General features: G+C 48.5%; 2 protein-coding genes across 4 annotated transcripts in view; both read left to right on the top strand.

Annotated features, from left to right (window-relative positions):
• Positions 1-6,154, top strand: part of rasa3 (RAS p21 protein activator 3) — a 164,292-nt gene extending 158,138 nt beyond the window's left edge. Inside the window, exons 23-24 of the mRNA XM_063048342.1 lie at positions 88-271; positions 3,988-6,154. Coding sequence (XP_062904412.1) covers positions 88-271; positions 3,988-4,063 — 260 coding nt within the window. The 3' untranslated portion in view covers positions 4,064-6,154. The remainder of the gene's footprint in view (positions 1-87; positions 272-3,987) is intronic.
• Positions 6,155-12,042: 5,888 nt separating this feature from the next.
• LOC134346748 (vitamin K-dependent protein S-like) overlaps positions 12,043-18,581 on the top strand; it is a 48,025-nt gene continuing 41,486 nt past the window's right edge. For 2 of the 3 annotated variants that reach the window (XM_063048345.1, XM_063048343.1), the window contains exons 1-4: positions 12,043-12,171; positions 14,002-14,159; positions 14,504-14,528; positions 15,353-15,421. In XM_063048345.1, coding sequence (XP_062904415.1) covers positions 12,111-12,171; positions 14,002-14,159; positions 14,504-14,528; positions 15,353-15,421 — 313 coding nt within the window. In that variant the 5' untranslated portion in view covers positions 12,043-12,110. The remainder of the gene's footprint in view (positions 12,172-14,001; positions 14,160-14,503; positions 14,529-15,352; positions 15,422-18,581) is intronic. The other variant, XM_063048344.1, reaches the window with a different exon arrangement.

Here is an 18,581-nt window from a genome sequence, read left to right as displayed (position 1 = left end):
TGGGACATCTTATTATGCTAAAGCCTATGTAAACATAGGTTGTAACAGTTCATAAAGTGATCAGATCCATTTCACCTTTATTTCCAGAGGCTTGTGGCAGCAAGTCTGTGTACGATGGCCCAGAGCAGGAGGAGTATTCGACATTTATCATCGATGACCCTCAGGAGACGTATAAAGTCCTTAAACAAATCATAGCTGCTGTCCAAACCCTGGAGATGGAGCACGCTCAGTACAAGAGGAACAAGTTCAAGAGGACCAAGTATGGTAGCCAGTAAGTACCATACTTTATTAATGTCTTCTGTCTTTCCACAATATCCATCCTCTCAAAGTATCCTGAGTCATACAGGTTGCAGGACTGACATCTTGATGATGAGAGGATGCCAGGAGGAAACTTGTGTTGGGCATGAACGCTAGCACCAGAGTGATAAGTTCAACTGTCTCTTGTACGTTGTGAATTGTGTAACGTTGCAGCCCACTGATTGGCCTGTGAATCATTCAGAGCACGCTGTAAAACATCAGACCGTCAGGGACAGTGCAGATTTAGACCACTGATTGGCCTGTGAATCATTCAGAGCACGCTGTAAAACATCAGACCGTCAGGGATAGTGCAGATTTAGACCACTGATTGGCCTGTGAATCATTCAGAGCACGCTGTAAAACATCAGACCGTCAGGGATAGTGCAGATTTAGACCACTGATTGGCCTGTGAATCATTCAGAGCACGCTGTAAAACATCAGACCGTCAGGGACAGTGCAGACTTAGACCACTGATTGGCCTGTGAATCATTCAGAGCACGCTGTAAAACATCAGACCGTCAGGGACAGTGCAGATTTAGGCCACTGATTGGCCTGTGAATCATTCAGAGCACGCTGTAAAACATCAGACCGTCAGGGATAGTGCAGATTTAGACCACTGATTGGCCTGTGAATCATTCAGAGCACGCTGTAAAACATCAGACCGTCAGGGACAGTGCAGATTTAGACCACTGATTGGCCTGTGAATCATTCAGAGCACGCTATAAAACATCAGACCGTCAGGGACAGTGCAGATTTAGACCACTGATTGGCCCATCGTGCTTCCTTTGCCGTTCCATCATGGGTTTTTTTTTTAATTTAACCACATTTTCTCAGTTTCTCTCCATAGTCCTTAGCCCTGTTACCAGTCAAGAAGCTGTTAATCTCTGCCTACAGGTTCACCAACCTCAGGATGAAGAAATTCCTTCTCATTTCAGTTTTCAAGGGACAAACCTTTATTCTGAGGCTATGCCCTCAGATCCTGGACGTCCTCTCCATGTCCACCCTATAGACCTGTTTAAACTCTCTTCGTGTGAGGATGGAGAAGGCAGACTTTGAATTACATTAAGGCAGAGCTGGGCGTTTCCTCATGAGACTGGGGACTGAGGGGTGGGGATGACGGGTTAGTGTCGATTGGTCGGGATGTGTTGCTGAGAGATTGCAATCACATCGGCTGTGATCATCTTCAATGGCAGAGCAATCTCGGGACTCGTTTATCCAAGAGAGGGGATGGAGTGGCTCAAACTCAATCTCAACTCCTACCTGTACGAAACCTACATCCCTACACACAGTGGTCAGGGTAATTGTAGGTCATATTGTGCATGCAGAGGCCATACAGCCCTTCTATCTGTGCCAGCTCTTTCAAAAAGAGTCTCCATTCAAATTCCCCTTCCCTTCACTTCTTTCCCAGCGGATACTGTATGTATTTTGATAACATTTATTTTGAACTTTGAACTAGTAGAAGCACCTTCCAAGCAACTCGTCCCAGATCACAACAACTTGCCACCAAAACATTCTCCCACCCCTCCCCTCCCCTCTGATCCTACTAGTTCAAAGTTCAAAATAAATGTTATTATCAAAATACATACAATATGTGTCACCATATACAATCCTGAGATTCATTTTCCTATGGGCATCCTCAGCAAATCTATAGAATAGCAGTTCAACTAGAGTGCGGAAGACAACAAACTGTGCAAATGCAAATATAAATAAGTAGCAATAACTAACAAGAACATGAGATAAAGAGTCTTTGAAGTGAGATCATTGGTTGTTGGAACATTTGGATGATGGGGCAAGAGGTGTAGTTATCCCCTTTTGTTCAAGAGCCTGATGGTTGAGGGTAGTAACTGTTCTTGAACCTGTTGGTACCAGTCCTGAGGTACTTGTACCTTCTACCTGGTGGCAGCAGATAAAAGAGAACATGATGGTGCGGATCTCTGATGATAGATGCTGCTTTCCTACAACAGCGTTTCATTCCCGAGCCGCTCCATGAGGCTAGGGAAAAGATTGCTGAGCCTCTGGCTAGGATCTTTATGTCCTCGTTGTCCACGGGAATGGTACCGGAAGATTAGAGGGAGGCGAATGTTGTCCCCTTGTTCAAAAAAGGTAGTAGGGATAGTCTGGGTAATTATAGACCAGTGAGCCTTACGTCTGTTGTGGGAAGGCTGTTGGAAAACATTCTTAGAGGTAGGATCTGTGGGCATTTTGAGAATCATGGTCTGATCAGGGACAGTCAGCATGGCTTTGTGAAGGGCAGATCGTGTCTAACAAGCCTGATAGAGTTCTTTTGAGGAGGTAACCAGGCATATAGATGAGGGTAGTGCTGTGGATGTGATCTACATGGATTTTAGTAAGGCATTTGTCAAGGTTCCACACGATAGGCTTATTCAGAAAGTCAGAAGGCATGGGATCCAGGGAAATTTGGCCAGGTGGATTCAGAATTGGCTTGCCTGCAGAAAGCAGAGGGTCGTGGTGGAGGGAGTACATTCGGATTGGAGGGTTGTGACTAGTGGTGTCCCACAAGGATCGGTTCTGGAACCTCTACTTTTCGTAATTTTTATTAGTGACCTGGATGTGGGGGTAGAAGGTTGGGTTGGCAAGTATGCAGATAACACAAAGGTTGGTGGTGGAATGCACTGCCTGAGTCAGTGGTGGAGGCAGATACACTAGTGAAAATTAAAAGAGACTACTAGACAGGTATATAGAGGAATTTAAGATGGGGAGTTATATGGGAGGCAGGGTTTAAGGGTCGGCACAACATTGTGGGCCGAATGGCTTGTACTGTCATGTACTATTCTGTGTTCTATGTAGATGTGCTTAATGGTTGAGGGGGTTTTACATGTAATGTACTAGGCCGATCCACTCCCCTCCTCTTTTCCGTTCCCCTTCACTGGAGCCACAGACATGGGGCCATCTATTCTCCGACCATTGCACCCAACTACGTGCCCCAGCACCAGCTGCCTGCATCAGGTCTGTTGTCTTCTATCCCTGAGTGTTTCAACTACTTGTCTAGATCTGGATGCTTCTTAACTATTGTGTGGGTACCTGCTTTTACCTGCTTTAGGCAGTGTTATAGATTCTGGCCTCTCTCTATGCCCACTGAGCAGCAGCCTTCCTGCCTTGGAAACAGCAGCTTCCCACATTTACTCCATGAACAGTAGTGTGCCTCTCTTACTCTCCCCTGTTGTGAGTGGAATGTCCCCAGATTCTCCAGTCCTTCCACATGAACTGAAGTCCCTTCATCCTGGGGATAGCCAGTGAATTGCCTCTGTATCCTCCCAGAGGGTGGTCCGTAAATAGAACGAGCTGCCAGAGGAAATGGCCGAGGCAAGTAAATTAATAACATTTAGAAGGTACTTTGACATGTACATGAACAGGGAAGGTTTAGAGCTGGCATTCCTGACCTGGAGTCCATGGATCCCCTCAGTTAATGGTAGGGGTCCGTGGCTTAACAAAGAATGGGAATCCCTGGTTTAGAGGGATACAGACCGAGTACCGGCATGTGGAACTATCTCAGATATGCATCTTGGTTGGCATGGACCATTTTAGCCAAAGGGCCTGTTTCCATGCTCTACGACTCCCTGAGGGAAGTATCAACTTTCAGCCATCTCCCAGGACTTGTGAACAAACACCTTTTTTATTTTCCATGTGAAGCAAACATGAAAATAACATCTGTATTTTGATTTATTCTAGGGAACATCCAATTGGTGATAAGTCACTTCAGTGCTATGTTTCCGAGACCTCAGGATCTCCAGCCAATTCTGTGTGACCAGCATACTTGAGAAGGAGCTGGGAAGCCAAGAGTATTACTTTATATCTGCAGGTGCTGGATATTTAGTGTCTGGTCCGAGCCTGAAACTAAATTTGAAATGCAGAGGATAATTTGTGTAAAGTGTACAGATTTGCAGTGTTCAGCTTAATTGACTCTTCCATACCATTTTAACCAAGTCTCCACAAACTGTTACAGTATGCACTTTAGTTATCTGTAGGTGACAGATGACTAACTATTTGCCTTTAAGGCAGTTATTTTATATCTTCTGAGCAGCGATCAGTTCAATGATCATTGAAAGTGAACCGGTTGGCTAGAGATTTTACAACCACTGAGTGGACACGTGGGAGATGGCGGATGCTGGAATCTGGAGCAAAAGAACAAACAGCTGGAGAAACTCAGCGGGTCAGGCAGCATCTGTGGAAGGAAGTGGACTTCAGATGAAGGGTCTCGGCCTGAAATGTCAGCTGTCAATTCCCTTCCTCAGATGTTCCTCCAGCAGTTTGCTTTGAGTATTGGACTGAGGCGAAAAACTAACCCCAAGGTGCACTCTGGGGTAACGTTAGTAGCGGGCGTTGGAGAGCAGTGCTTTGTCCCGGATATGTGCTAACTGCCAAGCCTCGCCTACTTACAATTAAACATTCAAACATCTCTGGTCTTTGCTCCACTCTTCCCTCTCTGTGAGGTTCCAGCTCCATATCACTCACCTGCTGTGCTAGGTTCCAGGGAGACAGATGCTGTGGAGTCACTACTGGGTCTGGTTCATCGGGACCCACTGGCACCACTGCTGCCTGGGGTTGAATGCTCTTCCACAGGGCCTGGGCTTTAGTCTTTGCCACTGTGAATCCTATTTCACCTGCCGAGTTGTGCTGCTCCTGTCTGCAACTGGAGAGGGAGCCCCACATTTATACTCCTTCCCGTTTGGTGTGCGCAGTGTTGAGAAAGCCCCGTGCTTGTGTATAATCTACTGAGAGTCCACAGTGATGTCTAGTTTTGACGCTCTGTGGACGTAGTCACCCTCTATGTGCCGTCCAGCAGACAGTGCGGTCATTCTGTCCGTGTGTGTCACGTGACCCTGTCAAGGCTCTCAGTAAAGCTCCCCTCCCTCCCTGCACAGCCACCCCGGGAATCAGCATTAACTAACAGCAGTCAGTGAGTTCGGACCCAGGCACTCTGCTGTGAAATACTTTCTACTGACCCTGCTGCCTGCTTCACTTTTAACCAATTTAAAACTCCATTTGCAATTGCACATTTTTATCTAAAGAGATAAGAAATACAACCTCAATTTTAGCTAGTTAGAATTCCTCTGCACTGCTGGGAGTTGTATATTAGTGTACTTGTTTTTAAAGAACCATTGTCATAGAGGTAGAATTGATTTACCATGTTTTAGACAAGTGCTGAACTGAATATGTTGTATATACTACAGAACTCTGTAACTTTAAAGGGAAATGTTCATTTCATGTGAGTGTCCAGTTCAATACATCAGTCAACAGGATGGATTCCTTGTAACATAAACCCTGAAACATTAAAAGCTTGGTTCATCAGCAGTTCATCAACAGGCAAGTGCTGCTAACCTTCAGAGGGGTGCCCATGCTGAGGCTGGGGCAGTGTTGAGGGACTATGTGGGTTATATTTTGGGGCGGTGTTAAGAAAACAGCTGGGCTGATACTGGGCCAGTGTTGACCAGAACAAAGACGGTTAACTTGGGCTGATGTTGCGGGGGTATTGGATAGTGTTGGGATGTTGCCAGAGGTTGCAATGGCATTGAGAAAAAATGCCCGGGCTAATGCATTGTTGAGGAAACCCTAAGGCTGAGATGAGGGAGAACAAGGCTGAGATCAGGAAGTGCTCAGGGAATATCTGGACGATGTTTGGCCAGTGATGAGGGAGTCTCCGGTCTGAATGGGTCAACACTGAGGCAGCATCTGAGCAATTTTTGAGCAGCATTGAGGGAGAGCCTAGGAAAACAATGGGTTAGCCACATATTTGACTGATTGGCACCTGTCAGGTCAGGCACCAGCAGAATAACCAAGCTTTTACTGTACAGGAAGCATTAATGGGACACAGTGTATTTTTAACTGCCAAATAAAACCACAAGTTTTTAACAGTTTTGAGTTCTTGTTTCAAACACTGGGGAGTAAATGGGAATGTAAAAGGGGCAGTTTGGTGACAAATTCCACTGGTGTGAGTGAAGTTGTCCCACTGTCTCCTACCTTCAACCGCACGTTGCATGAGTAGAGCGAACTGAAACAAAACAAAGTCTTCGTGTGACTTCAGCTGCAGTTCGCCTCTGTTCAGAAACTTCCACCAGCAGCAGGGACGCAGATGGCCAGATAACGTTTGAAAATAAAGCGGAGAATGCTGGGGATGTTCTGTGGAGAGAAGCTGTTCACATTTCAGGGTGACAAGCCCTCCTCAGAGGCAGAGATGATTAGAAATTAGATTATGTACATCACAATAAATATATTTGTGCTGGTGTTTGATAGGCGAAAATTATTCATGGCACTGGAGTTAATTCCCCCACTCTCCTTCATATTCACCAGAGAGTGCTCTAGGTCAACACCTGTCATTCCTCATCCAGAATTCGTCAATATCCTTCCGAACTCGTCGATTCCTTCCAGAACCTGGCAATCCCCTCCTGAACCCACCAGTGTCCTCATGAAAACTGTTCATACTTCCCAGCACTTTCACCCCCTCCAGAACCCTTTACTATCCCCCTGTAATCTCCACCTTAGCTTTTAGATTGCACATGGACTCTTGAATCATATCCTGAATCTTCATACCCCTCCAAATTCTTCATTTGCTCCCCGCTGAACTGTTCACTCCTCACGAGCAACTTTCACCCCTCTTTCGAGTTCTTGAATGCATCATATATTGAACTTTTCAGTCTACAGTCTACTCCTGTACCGATCACCAGACACTGCTGGAAACAATCAGCAGGTCAGACAGTCTTCATGGAAGGAGAAATACGTAATGTCTTGGGTCAATATAAGAAAAAGACATGAAACTCATCAAACAGGAAAGGTTTTCATTATTTTCTTTTATATTCTCTTGTTTTTTTGGCATGTCCTTCAGACTCAGCATTTACAACATTACATTGACAAAGAATCAGAATCAGGTTTATTACCACTGCCTTGTATTGTGAAATTTGTTGTTTTGTGGCAACTTCAGTGCAAGGACATAAAATTACTATAACTCACAAAAATAAATAAATATACAAAGAACGAAATAACATGGTTAATGTGGACCATTTAGAAATCTGATGGCAGAGGGGGAACTCTTTCTGAATCAGTGAGTGTGGGTCTTCAGGTTCTCGTACCTCCTTCCATATGGTAGTAACAACAAGAGGGCATGTCAAGTTCAGGTTTATTGTTATCTGACTGTACGAATATACAACCAAACAGAACAGTGTACCTCCAGACCACGGTGCAGCCACACAATATGTATGGCACACAGCACATAAACCAAAAATAATACATACTATAAGTTATAGAGTCCTAGAAAAGTACAGCACAGCATCAGGCCCTTCACCCCATTGAGTCCATGCTGAACTAAAATTGCCTACTCTCGTTGACTTGCACTGGAGCTATAGTCCTCCATATCCCTACCATTCATGTACTTGCATCCAAACTTGTCTTAAGTGTTGAAATCAAGCTTGCATGCACCACTTGCGCCAGCTTACTAAAATATAATTATGAATGCATGTAGTGTGCAGCGCAGGAAACAGCTCACTGTCCTAGTGACGAGACCTCGGTGATGGCAGGGTATTCACTAGTCTCACAGCCTGAGGGAAGAAGCTGTTACCAGTCTGGTAGTCTTAATCCTGATGCTCCTATACCTCTTTCCTGACAGTGGTGGGTCACAGAGATGTGTGTTGAGATCCTCAACCAGGCTTTGGGCCCTTCATCTGCAACACTCCCAGTAAATGTCACAAATAGTGGGGAGGGAGACCCCAATGATCCTCTCAGCAGTTTTTACTATCCGGCAGTGCGATGCTTCACAGCTTCCGTACCAGCGAATGACACAGCCAGACAAGACACTCTGTACAGGATGGTGAGGGTCCTTCCTGAGGCACCAGCTCTTGAAGATGTTCTCAGTGGTGAGGAGGGCTGTACCTGTGATGGAGTTGACTGAGTCTACAGCCCTCTGCAGCCCCTTGTGATCCTGAGCATTACCAGGGGTAATGCAACAAGTCAGAATGCTCTCCGCAGTACACTGGTGTAGAAATTTGTAAGTGTCTCATAAATCTCAAAAGTGTAATATCTTGGGCACATAGCCAAGCGGTTAAGGCGTCGGTCTAGTGATCTGAAGATCGTGAGTTCGAGCCTCAGCTGAGGCAGCGTGTTGTATCCTTGAGCAAGGCACTTAACCACACATTGCTCTGCAACGACACCGGTGCCAAGCTGTATCAGCCCTAATGCCCTTCCTTTAGACAACATCGGTGGTGTGGAGAGGGGAGACTTGCAGCATGGGCAACTGCCGGTCTTCCATACAACCTTGCCCAGGCCTGCGCCCTGGAAGAGTGAAGACTTTCCAGACGCAGATCCACGGTCTTGCAAGACTAACGGATGCCTTAATATCTTGGTAATTTCCCTGATCAACTTGTTTGGTCACACCTTATCAGAAAAAAAAAATTCTTAATTCTGCACAGCCCTCCCGCACTTTCTCTGCTACTGAAAATGGACTTAGTTTCCTCTCAAAGGCAACACACACAAAATGCTGGAGGAACTCAGCAGGTCAGACAGCATCTATGGAAATGAATAAACCAGTCAATGTTTGGGGCCCAAGAACCTTCATCAGGACTGGAAAAAAATAAGATGAGAAGTCAGTGCAAGAAGGTGGGGGGGAGGGAGGAAGAACCTCAAGGTGCCAGGTGATAGGTGAAATGGGAGGGAGGGGAAAGAGCTGGGAAGCTGAAAGATGAAAGACACAAAGGGTTGGAGCAGGGGGAATCTGATAGGAGAGGGTAGAGAATGATGAAAGAAAGGGAAGGAGGTGGAGCACCAGAGGGAGGTGATGGGCAGGTAAGGAGATAGGAGAGGGAAACAGGAATGGGGAATGGTGAAGGGCGGGGGCAATTGCCGGAAGTTCAAGAAATTGATCAGGTTGGAGTCTACCCAGATAGAATATAAAGTTTTGCTCCTATAACCTGAGTGTGGTCTCATCGCGGGAGTAGGGGAGGCTATGGATCGACATGTTGAAATGGGAATGAGAAGTGGAATTGAAATGGGTGGCTATTTTTTCCTTCGTCCATCTTCAATGCTGCCCTCACCTGCATCTCTTCCATTTCGTACATGTCTGCTCTCAACTCGCCACACCAAAGGATAGGGTTCCTCTTGTCCTCATTACCAACCACCTGCATCCGCATCCAGCACCCAATTCTCTGTAACTTCCGTCATCTCCAACGGGATCCCACCAGCAAAGATATATTCCACCTCCCACACTCTTTCTGCTTTCCGCAGGGATCGCTCCCTACGTGACTCACTTGTCCATTCATCCCTCCCCACTGATCTCCCTCTGGCACTCATCCTTGCAAGCAGAACAAATGCCACACCTGCCCCTACACCTCCACCCTCACTACCAGTCAGGGCCCCAAAGAGTCCATCCAGGTGAGGCGACACTTCACATGTGAGCCTGCTGGAGTCATGTACTGTGTCCAGTGCTCCCGGTGTGGCCCCCTGTATATCGGTGAGTCCCGATGTAGGTTGGGAGAACACTTGGTTGAGCGTCCGCCAGAAAAAGTGGGATCTCCTGGTAGCCCATTCCCATTCAGACATGTCAGGTCCATGGCCTCCTCTACTTCTGCAATGACGCCACACTCAGACTGGAGGAACAACTCCTTTTATTCCGTCTGGGTATCCTCCAACCTGATGGTATGATTATCGATTTCTCGAATTTCCAGTAATGCCCCCCCTTCACCATTGACCATTCCTGTTTCCCTCTCTCTCCTATCGCCTTACCTGCCCATCACCTCCCCCAAGTGCTCTTCCTCCTTCCCTTTCTTCCATGATCTTGTACCCTCTCTTATCAGGTTCCCCCTTCTCCAGCCCCTTATCTCTTTCACATCAATTTCCCAGCTCTTCACCCTCCCCTCCCCTCCCCCCTTCGCAGTTCACCTATCAACTGCCACTTTGTGCTTCTTCCGCCCGTCCTTGCTACTCCGACTTCTCATCTTTTGTTTCTAGTCCTGAGCAAGGGTCTCGGCCAGAAACATCAACTGTTTATTCATTTCCATAGATGCTGCCTGTTTTGCTGAAAACCTCCACTCTGTCCGCCAGAGAAAGCAGGATCTCCCAGTGGCCACACATTTTAATTCCACATCCCATTCCCATTCTGATATGTCTATCCACGGCCTCCTCTACTGTCAAGATGAAGCCACACTCAGGTTGGAGGAACAACACCTTATATTCCGTCTGGGTAGCCTCCAACCTGATGGCATGAACATTGACTTCTCTAACTTCCGCTAATGCCCCACCTCCCCCTCGCACCCTATCCGTTATTTATATACACACATTCTTTCTCTCTCTCTCCTCTTTCTCCCTCTGTCCCTCTGACTATACCCCTTGCCTATCCTCTGGGCTTTTCCCCCTCCTCCCCCTTTTCCTTCTCCCTAGGCCTCCTGTCCCATGATCCTCTCATACCCCTTTTGCCAATCACCTGTCCAGCTCTTGGCTCCATCCCTCCACCTCCTGTCTTCTCCTATCATTTTGGATCTCCCCCTCCCACTTTCAAATCTCTTAGTAGCTCTTCCTTCATTTAGTCCTGACGAAGGGTCTCGGCCTGAAACGTCGACTGCACCTCTTCCTATAGATGCTGCCTGGCCTGCTGCGTTCACCAGCAACTTTGATGTGTGTTGCTGCCTGACTTGCTGAGTTCCTCCAGCATTTTGTGTATTTTGCCTCGGATTTCTTGAACATCTGCAGATTTTCTGGTGTTTTTGGTTTCCTCTCCCAGATCTGACGAAAAGACCTTGGCCCAAAATATTAACAGTTTCCTCCAGAGCAATTTTTGTTCCAAATATCTGCTGCAACCTTTTGACCTCCCCTCCCGGCGACCTTCAGCAGCTGAGCCAGCAGCTCCCTGCCTCCCAGAGGTCTTAAAGACCACATCTCCCCTGGATTGGGGTGATAAGCAGAATATCCGAACGGACAAGAGGATCAGATGAAGAGGAGCCATGGCGGAGGGGTGAGGAAACTTTGGGAGGATCTCTCTTTCATGGATGCCACCTGAATGCATGGCTTCCTGTGGAAGACACAGGAAAATGTGACTCATATCAGGAGAGCATGGAGGAGGAGGGAGGGAGAAGTGAGGTACCACTGAACTGGGACCCACTGGGCTCTGGGAGAAACCCGCCAGTCTTTTTTTCAAACCGACTCAGTGACAGTCTCCGCAACTCTCCCAGCTGAAGAACTCCAATCCCCCCCCCCAACCCTCCCCCTTTCATTCTGGGATTCCCCAGCCAAGGGAAACATACTCTGTCATCTGGCCCTGACCCTGCAGCGGGTCCTCAGCCACCGAGTGCCTCCCCTCCTGACCCCCGGCGGAGACTGCCAGGCACGGTGAGGATGGAGCCAGCAAGTGGAATTCTGACGAAGGGTCTCGGCCTGAAATGTCGACTGCGCCTCTTCCTAGAGATGCTGCTTGGCCTGCTGCGTTCACCAGCAACTTTGATGTATGTTGCTTGAATTTCCAGCATCTGAAGAATTCCTGTTGAAGTGGAATTCTGCCAAGGTTAGATCAGCCACGGCTGGAAATGGTCTGCTCCTGCCTGGGGTGGCGTGGTGTGAGGGATATTGGAGGAAACGATCTCTTTTCCCTCATGTCTAACCAGGACTGGGAGCAGGTGGGATCATCCGCAGTCCCAGCCTGACAGCAAACCTCCTCCCGCCCTCCGCACACACACACGCACGCCGCTCTGTGTTGCACCACCGTGTGGTGCAGAGACCGACCCTCCCTTCCTCTCCTTTGCCCCGCCTCTCCGTTCCTCCCATCGCCGCATTAACAACGCGTAGCCTTGGTGCAGTCGGGAGGCACTGTCCCTCTCGCCATGGCCGGGGGGTTGCTCGCGGGGCTTGCCTGCCTGCTCGTTTTGCCCGGGGCCGCGTCCTGTGAGTACCTGGCGCGGGCACCGGGACCACGGCCGCCGCTGACCGTTCCACCCCCGCCCCGCTGACCATCTCCACTCGCCCCCAGTCTCACCTCCCTCGTCCCTCCCATCCGCCCGCTCCCCTCGGCTCCCCTCCCCACAAGTTGTTCCCCGGAGATCCTTCGGCCCGTCAGCCTCCTGCTGGGGGTATGAACTTGACAAATTTGTTGATATATCTGATCTCTGGTTTTAAAACGCATTGATGTTAGTTTAATGTCAGTTACCCAGAATCTGCCGGCACGTCAAAGTCAGTCCTCACAGTGCCGACCCGCGCTCCAAAAGTCTAGACGTCTGTCTGTCGTCCCCAGCCCTCTCCCTCTGGGACTGCCCTGTCCGTCATTGATCCTTGCGCTCCTTTGGCCTTCTGTTCCTGTCGTCTGCTCCGGTGGGTCCTGTTCCCGCTGAGTTTTGTGACCGACCCGTCCCTGTCCCACAGGCCGGCCCTCACCTTGGTCCCTGGAGTGATCTTTGACCAAGGCCGCCTGTCTCCACCCCTCCATTTTCCCCCCGCCTCATCCCCGTCCACCGATAGTCACGGAATCTCTGTCGCTGGATCCCGTTCACCAATGACCCTGTGGTGGCAAAGGCCCATGGAAACTGGCTCTCGCTTCCAATCTCTCGGTGACCCACACCTCTTCCTAGCCGGGCTTTAGTCGGTGGTTCTTGAATGACCATGGGTCCTTGAAACATAGCAGGACGTTGGCGAGGCTGCGCTTCCAAAATTGGGTTCCCTGCCAAGTGAAAGATGCCATTGAATTGAAAAGGTTGCAGAAGAGATTTACGAGGGATGTTCCGGGGATCTGGGATTGAGTTATGGAGAAAGTTTGAGCAGATTTTCACTTCAGCACCGAAGTTTGAGGGGCGATCTTATAAAATCGTGAGGCAGATGGATAGAGTGAATGGTCTTTTTCCCAGGGTTGGGGAATCGAGAACTAGAGGGCATAGGTTTAATGAGAGAGTGGGGAGATTTAAAAGGAACCTGAGCGGCAACTTTTTCACCCAGAGACTGATCAGTAAATGGAACCAACTGCCGGAGGAAGCAGTTGAGGCAGGTACATTAACACGGGTCTTGGACAGGTACATGGATTGGAAAGGCTGCCTTAGATGGATACCGGCCAAGGGCTTAGATTGGAACTGCTGTCAGCATGGGCCACTATGTCTGACCTGCAAGGGTCAGATTTAGGCAGAGAGTTGGTGGGACGAGAGTCACTAAGATCAGGACAGGAGAGACGCCTGCGGTGGTGAACACGACTACTGGAGAAATTCAATCACAAAGCAAGAGAAAATCTGCAGATGCTGGAAATCCAAGTAACACACACAATGCCGGAGGAGCTCAGGAGGCCAGGCAGCATCTATGGAAAGGTACAGTCGAGTTCCTCCAGCATGCTGTGTGTGTTACTGGAGAAATTCAGCAGGCCGGGCAGTCCGTGTGGTGAGAGAAACGGGAATCCCACCGATGCAGCCCCTGGAGTCCCCAAATCCGGAGGGTCCCGGCCGGAAACGTCGACTCTTTATTCCTCTCCATAGATGCTGCCTGACCTGCTGCGTTCCTCCAGAGCTTTGTGTGTGTTAGTCTGGATTTCCAACATCCCCGGAATCTTTTGTGTTTATAATCTCACTGCGGTTCACCATAAAACGTAGGAGTAGAAGAGAGGGGCTAGGACGCCCGTGGTGAGTGTGGGTACGCAGGTGATGGTGCAGTGGGTGGCGTGGTCGGTGGGACGTGACAGCTGGGTGGCTCGGTGGAACTCCTAACCCAAATGCTGACCGCGGGGCTCCCGTGTCCGCTCAGTCCTGACACAGAGACGGGCCGCGCAGTTCCTCAGCAGACCGAGACGCGCCAATACTATCTTCGAGGAGCACAAGCAGGGTAGCCTGGAGCGCGAGTGCGTGGAGGAATTCTGCAACAAGGAGGAAGCGAGGGAAGTGTTTGAGAACAACTTCGAAACGGTGAGCACGGCTGGTGTTACTCCCGGCTCGGACACGCGGCTGGTGGAGGGAGCTCCGCGCGGCGGGAGGGACTGGCGAGGGAGCTCCGCGCGGCGGGACGGGGTGCCGAGGGAGCTCCGCGCGGCGGGACGGGGTGCCGAGGGAGCTCCGCGCGGCGGGACGGGTGGTGAGGGAGCTCCGCGCGGCGGGAGGGGGTGGCGAGGGAGCTCTGCGCGACGGGACGGGTGGTGAGGGAGCTCTGCGCGACGGGAAGGGGTGCCGAGGGAGCTCCGTGCAGCGAGAGCGCCGTGTAGGAGCGCGGCTGTGGTGTGCCTGGTGCTGACGTTTCTCTCCTCTCTTGGCAGGAGTACTTTTACCCCAAGTACCTGGGTGAGTTGTATGTGAACCTGCTGTGTTTGGAAACCCATGTGTGTGTGTGTGGGGGGGGAGCTATGACGAGGTTAGGTGTGGTCAGCCCCTCTGCCTTGTTCCCAGCACCGCAGAACACCCCCTCACTCTCCTCTCCACCTGCACCTGCAGCTTGGGTTTGCGGTGTCTAATTTGATCAGAAACCACAGTTTTTTTGGGGGGGGCGGGGTGTATTTTCCGTTACCCCACACAATTCCCGTGAAGAGGATCAACATTGATACCCCACCCCTGGGAACATCGGTCCTATCCCGTCTGCCCTATTGGTGGAATAAACCCACCAGTCATGAAAAGCACCTCGTCCAAGTTCCACACAGCAAACGCTCCCTGGTATCACCAACCCCAGAGTCTGCCCCCTCCTCCTTGGTTAATCCTACACACGCCCTCTAAGTTTGCCCCCCCCGACCTCCCGCCTCCCACAGGTTGCCCCTGAATTTCCCCTCCCCTGGTTTGCTATGCCTCTGATCAACGTGACAGTTTTGAGGTAAATCTCCCCAGTATGGGGTGGGTGCTGTTAAATCTCAGTGCATGCACTGAAGGTAACTCCTCCCAGCGTATTTTGTGGGAAGGTTAACTAGCCCCCTTGTGGTAGGAAGTGTAAATCCTGGACTATGGGGATAAATCCCAGGCATATGAGCGTATCTCAGGGGGAAAATCCCAGGGTTATGGGATAAATTACAGGGGTATGGGGATAATTCCCAGGGGTATGTGGTAAATCAGAGGGTTATGAGGGAAAATCCCCCTGTGTGTGCTGTGTTGGATTACCTGTCCTCTCCTGCATTGCACAGACTGCCTCAGCCGTCACCAGTCTCGCCCGTCCCAACTGCCCACTGGAAACCTAAAGAGCTGCATCAGAGGTATGGGAATGTGCGGGATGTCCACTAGATTCTGGAATGGTTCCAGAGAACTGGAAAATTGCAAATGTCACTCCGCTCTTTAGAAGGGGAGGGAGGCAGAAGAAAGGAAACTACAGGCCAGTTAGACTGGCCTCAGTGGTTGGGAAGATGTTTGAGTCTATTAATGATGAGGTTACGGAATTCTTGGAGGCACATGATAAAACAGGCCAAAGTCAGCATGGTTTCCTTAAGGGGAAATCGTGCCTGACATACCTGTTGGAATTCTTTGAGGAATTAACAGGCGGGATAGACAGAGGAGAGTCAGTTTATTTGGATTTTTAGAAGGCCTTTGACAAGGTGTCACACATGAGGCTGTTTAGCAAGGTGAGAGCCCATGGTGTTACGAGAAAGGTACTAGCATGGATGGAGAATTGGCTGATTGGCAGAAGACAAAGAGTGGGAATAAAGGGGGCCTTTTCTGGTTGGTTGCCAGTGAGTAGTGGTGTGCTGCGGAGATCAGTGTTGGGACCGTTTCTCTTCATGTTGTATTTCAATGATTTGGATGAAGGTATTGATGACTGTGTGCCACATTTGTGGATGATGCAAGGGTAGGTTTAGGGACAGGTGGTGCTGAGGAAGCAGTGTGTCAGCAGAAGGACTTAGAAGGAATGGGCAAAGAAGTGGCAGATGGAGTATAGTGTAGGGAAGTGCATGGTTATGCACCTGGCAGAAGGAATAAAGGAGTGGACTATTTTCTGTGTGGAGAAAATTCAAAAATGTCAGACATGCAAAGGGACTTGGGAGTCCTCATGCAGGATTCCCTAAAGGTTAACTTGCAGCCTTGTCTTGTCTCTTGTGGTCTTATTGTCCTATGAAAATCTGGGAATGTCTGGGAACATCTAGAAATGTTTTAAAACCTCTGGTAATGTTGCTGTAGGATATAAGATATAGGAATAGAATTAGGCCGTTTGGCCTATCGAGTTGCTCTGCCATTTCATCATGGCAGATCCCAGCCCCAAGCTTCTGCCATCTCCCCTTAATCCTTCATGCCCTGACTAATCAATGATCTATCACCTCTGCCTTACATACACCCAATGACTTGGCCTTCACAGCCTCCTGTAGCAACAAATTCCACAGATTTACTACCCTCTGGCTATAGAAGTTTCTCCTCATCTCTGTTCTAAATGGATGTCCTCTATTCTGAGGCTGTGTCCTCTGGTCCTGGACTCGCCCACCATCCTCTCCATATTCACTCTACTGGGTCCTTTTAACATTCAAAAGATTTCAGTGAGATCCCCCCTCATTCTTCTGAATTCCACAGAGTACAGGCCCAAGATCATCAAACATTTCTCATATAATAAGCCTTTCAATCCCAGAAATATTTTCGTGAACTTCCTTTGAACCCTTTCTAACGTCAGCACATCCTTTCTGAGATAAGGGGCCCAAAACTGCTCACAATGCTCCACGTTGGGCCTCATCAGTGCCTTATAAAGCTGCAGCATTAAAGCCTTGCTTTTACATTTTAGTCCTTTTGAAATGAATGCTAACATTACACTTAGCTTCCTCGCAATCGACTCAGCCTCCAAAGTAACCTTTAGGGAATCCTGCCCAAGGACTCCCAAGTCCCTTTGCCTTTCAGAGTTTTTGAATTTTCTCTCCATTTAGAAAATAGTCTACACTTTTATTTCTTCTACCAGAGTGCATGACCATAAACTTCCCGACACTGTATTCCATCTGCCATTCTTTTCTTTGCTTCCTCAACACTACCTGCCCCTCCACCTATCCTTGTATCATCCACAAATTTGGCCACAAAGCTATAAATTCCGTCATCCAAATCTTTGACATATAACGTAAGAAGATTTGGTACTAACACAGACTCCTGTGAAACAACACTAGTCACTGACAACCAACCAGAAAAGGCTCCCTTTATTTCCACTTTTGTCTCCTGCCAATCATCCACTATCCATGCTCTATGCATGCTAGTATCTTTCCTGCAACACCATAGGCTCGTAACTTGTTAAGCAGCCTCATGTGTGGTACCTTGTCAAAGGCCTTCTAAAAATCCATACACACATCTACCCATTTTCCTTTGTCTATCCTGCTTCTTATATCTTCAAAATATTTTAACAGATTTATTAGGCAAGGTTTTCCCTTAAGGAAACCATTCTGACTTCAGAACTATTTTATCACGTTCCTCAAAGTACCCCGAAACCACACCCTTAACAATCGACTCCAACATCTTCCCAGTCACTGAGGTCAGACTAACTGGCCTTTCTTCTGCCTCTCTCTTCTTGAAGAATGGAGTGACATTTGCAATTTTCAAGTCCTCTGGAACAGTGCCATAATTTATTGATTATCGAAAGATCATTACTAATGTCTCCACACTCTCTTCAGCTACCTCCTTCAGAACCCTGGGGTGTAGACCATCTGGTTCTGATCCTGGTGATTTATCTACCTTCAGACCTTTCAGTTTCCAAAGCACCTTCTCCTTAGTAATGGCAGCTTCACTGGCTTCTGCCCCTAATGCTCTTGAACTTCCAGCATACTGCTAGTGTCTTATGCAAAATACTTATTCGGTTTGCCTACCTTTTACTTGTCCCCCATTACTACCTCTACAGCACTAATTCTAAGCAGCCCAATATTTACTCTCATCTCCCTTTTACCCTTTATATGTCTAGAAAAACTTTTGGTATCCTCTTTAACATTATTGGCTAGTTTACCTTCATATTCCATCTTTTCCCCTTTATGGACTATTTATTATGTGCTCTCTCTTTTGGCTTTTATGTTGGCTTTGACTTCCCTTGCCATCCACAGTTGCGTCATCCTGCCTATAAAATACTTGTTCTTTGGGATGTATCTATCCTGTGTGTTCCGAATTGCGCTCAGAAGTTCCAGCCATTTCTGCTCTACTGTCATCCTGCTAGTGTCCTCTTCCAATCAACTTTGGCCAGCTCTTCTCTCACGCCTCTGTAATTCACATTACTCCACAGCAATACTGGTACATCTGACTTTACCTTCACCCTCCCAAGTTACAAGGTGAATTCTATCATATTATGATCACTGTCCTCTAAGGGTTCCTTTACCTTAAGCTCCCTGATCAGTTCTGGTTCATTGCACAAGAACCAATCCCGAATAGTTGATCCCCTAGAGGCCTCAACCATGAGCTGCTCTAAAAAGCCAT

This window comes from Mobula hypostoma, chromosome 5 (assembly GCF_963921235.1).
Source record: "Mobula hypostoma chromosome 5, sMobHyp1.1, whole genome shotgun sequence".
Taxonomy (NCBI): Eukaryota; Metazoa; Chordata; class Chondrichthyes; order Myliobatiformes; family Myliobatidae; genus Mobula; species Mobula hypostoma.
Note: the sequence above shows the minus strand (reverse complement) of the source record. Positions and strands in the feature narration are given on the sequence as shown.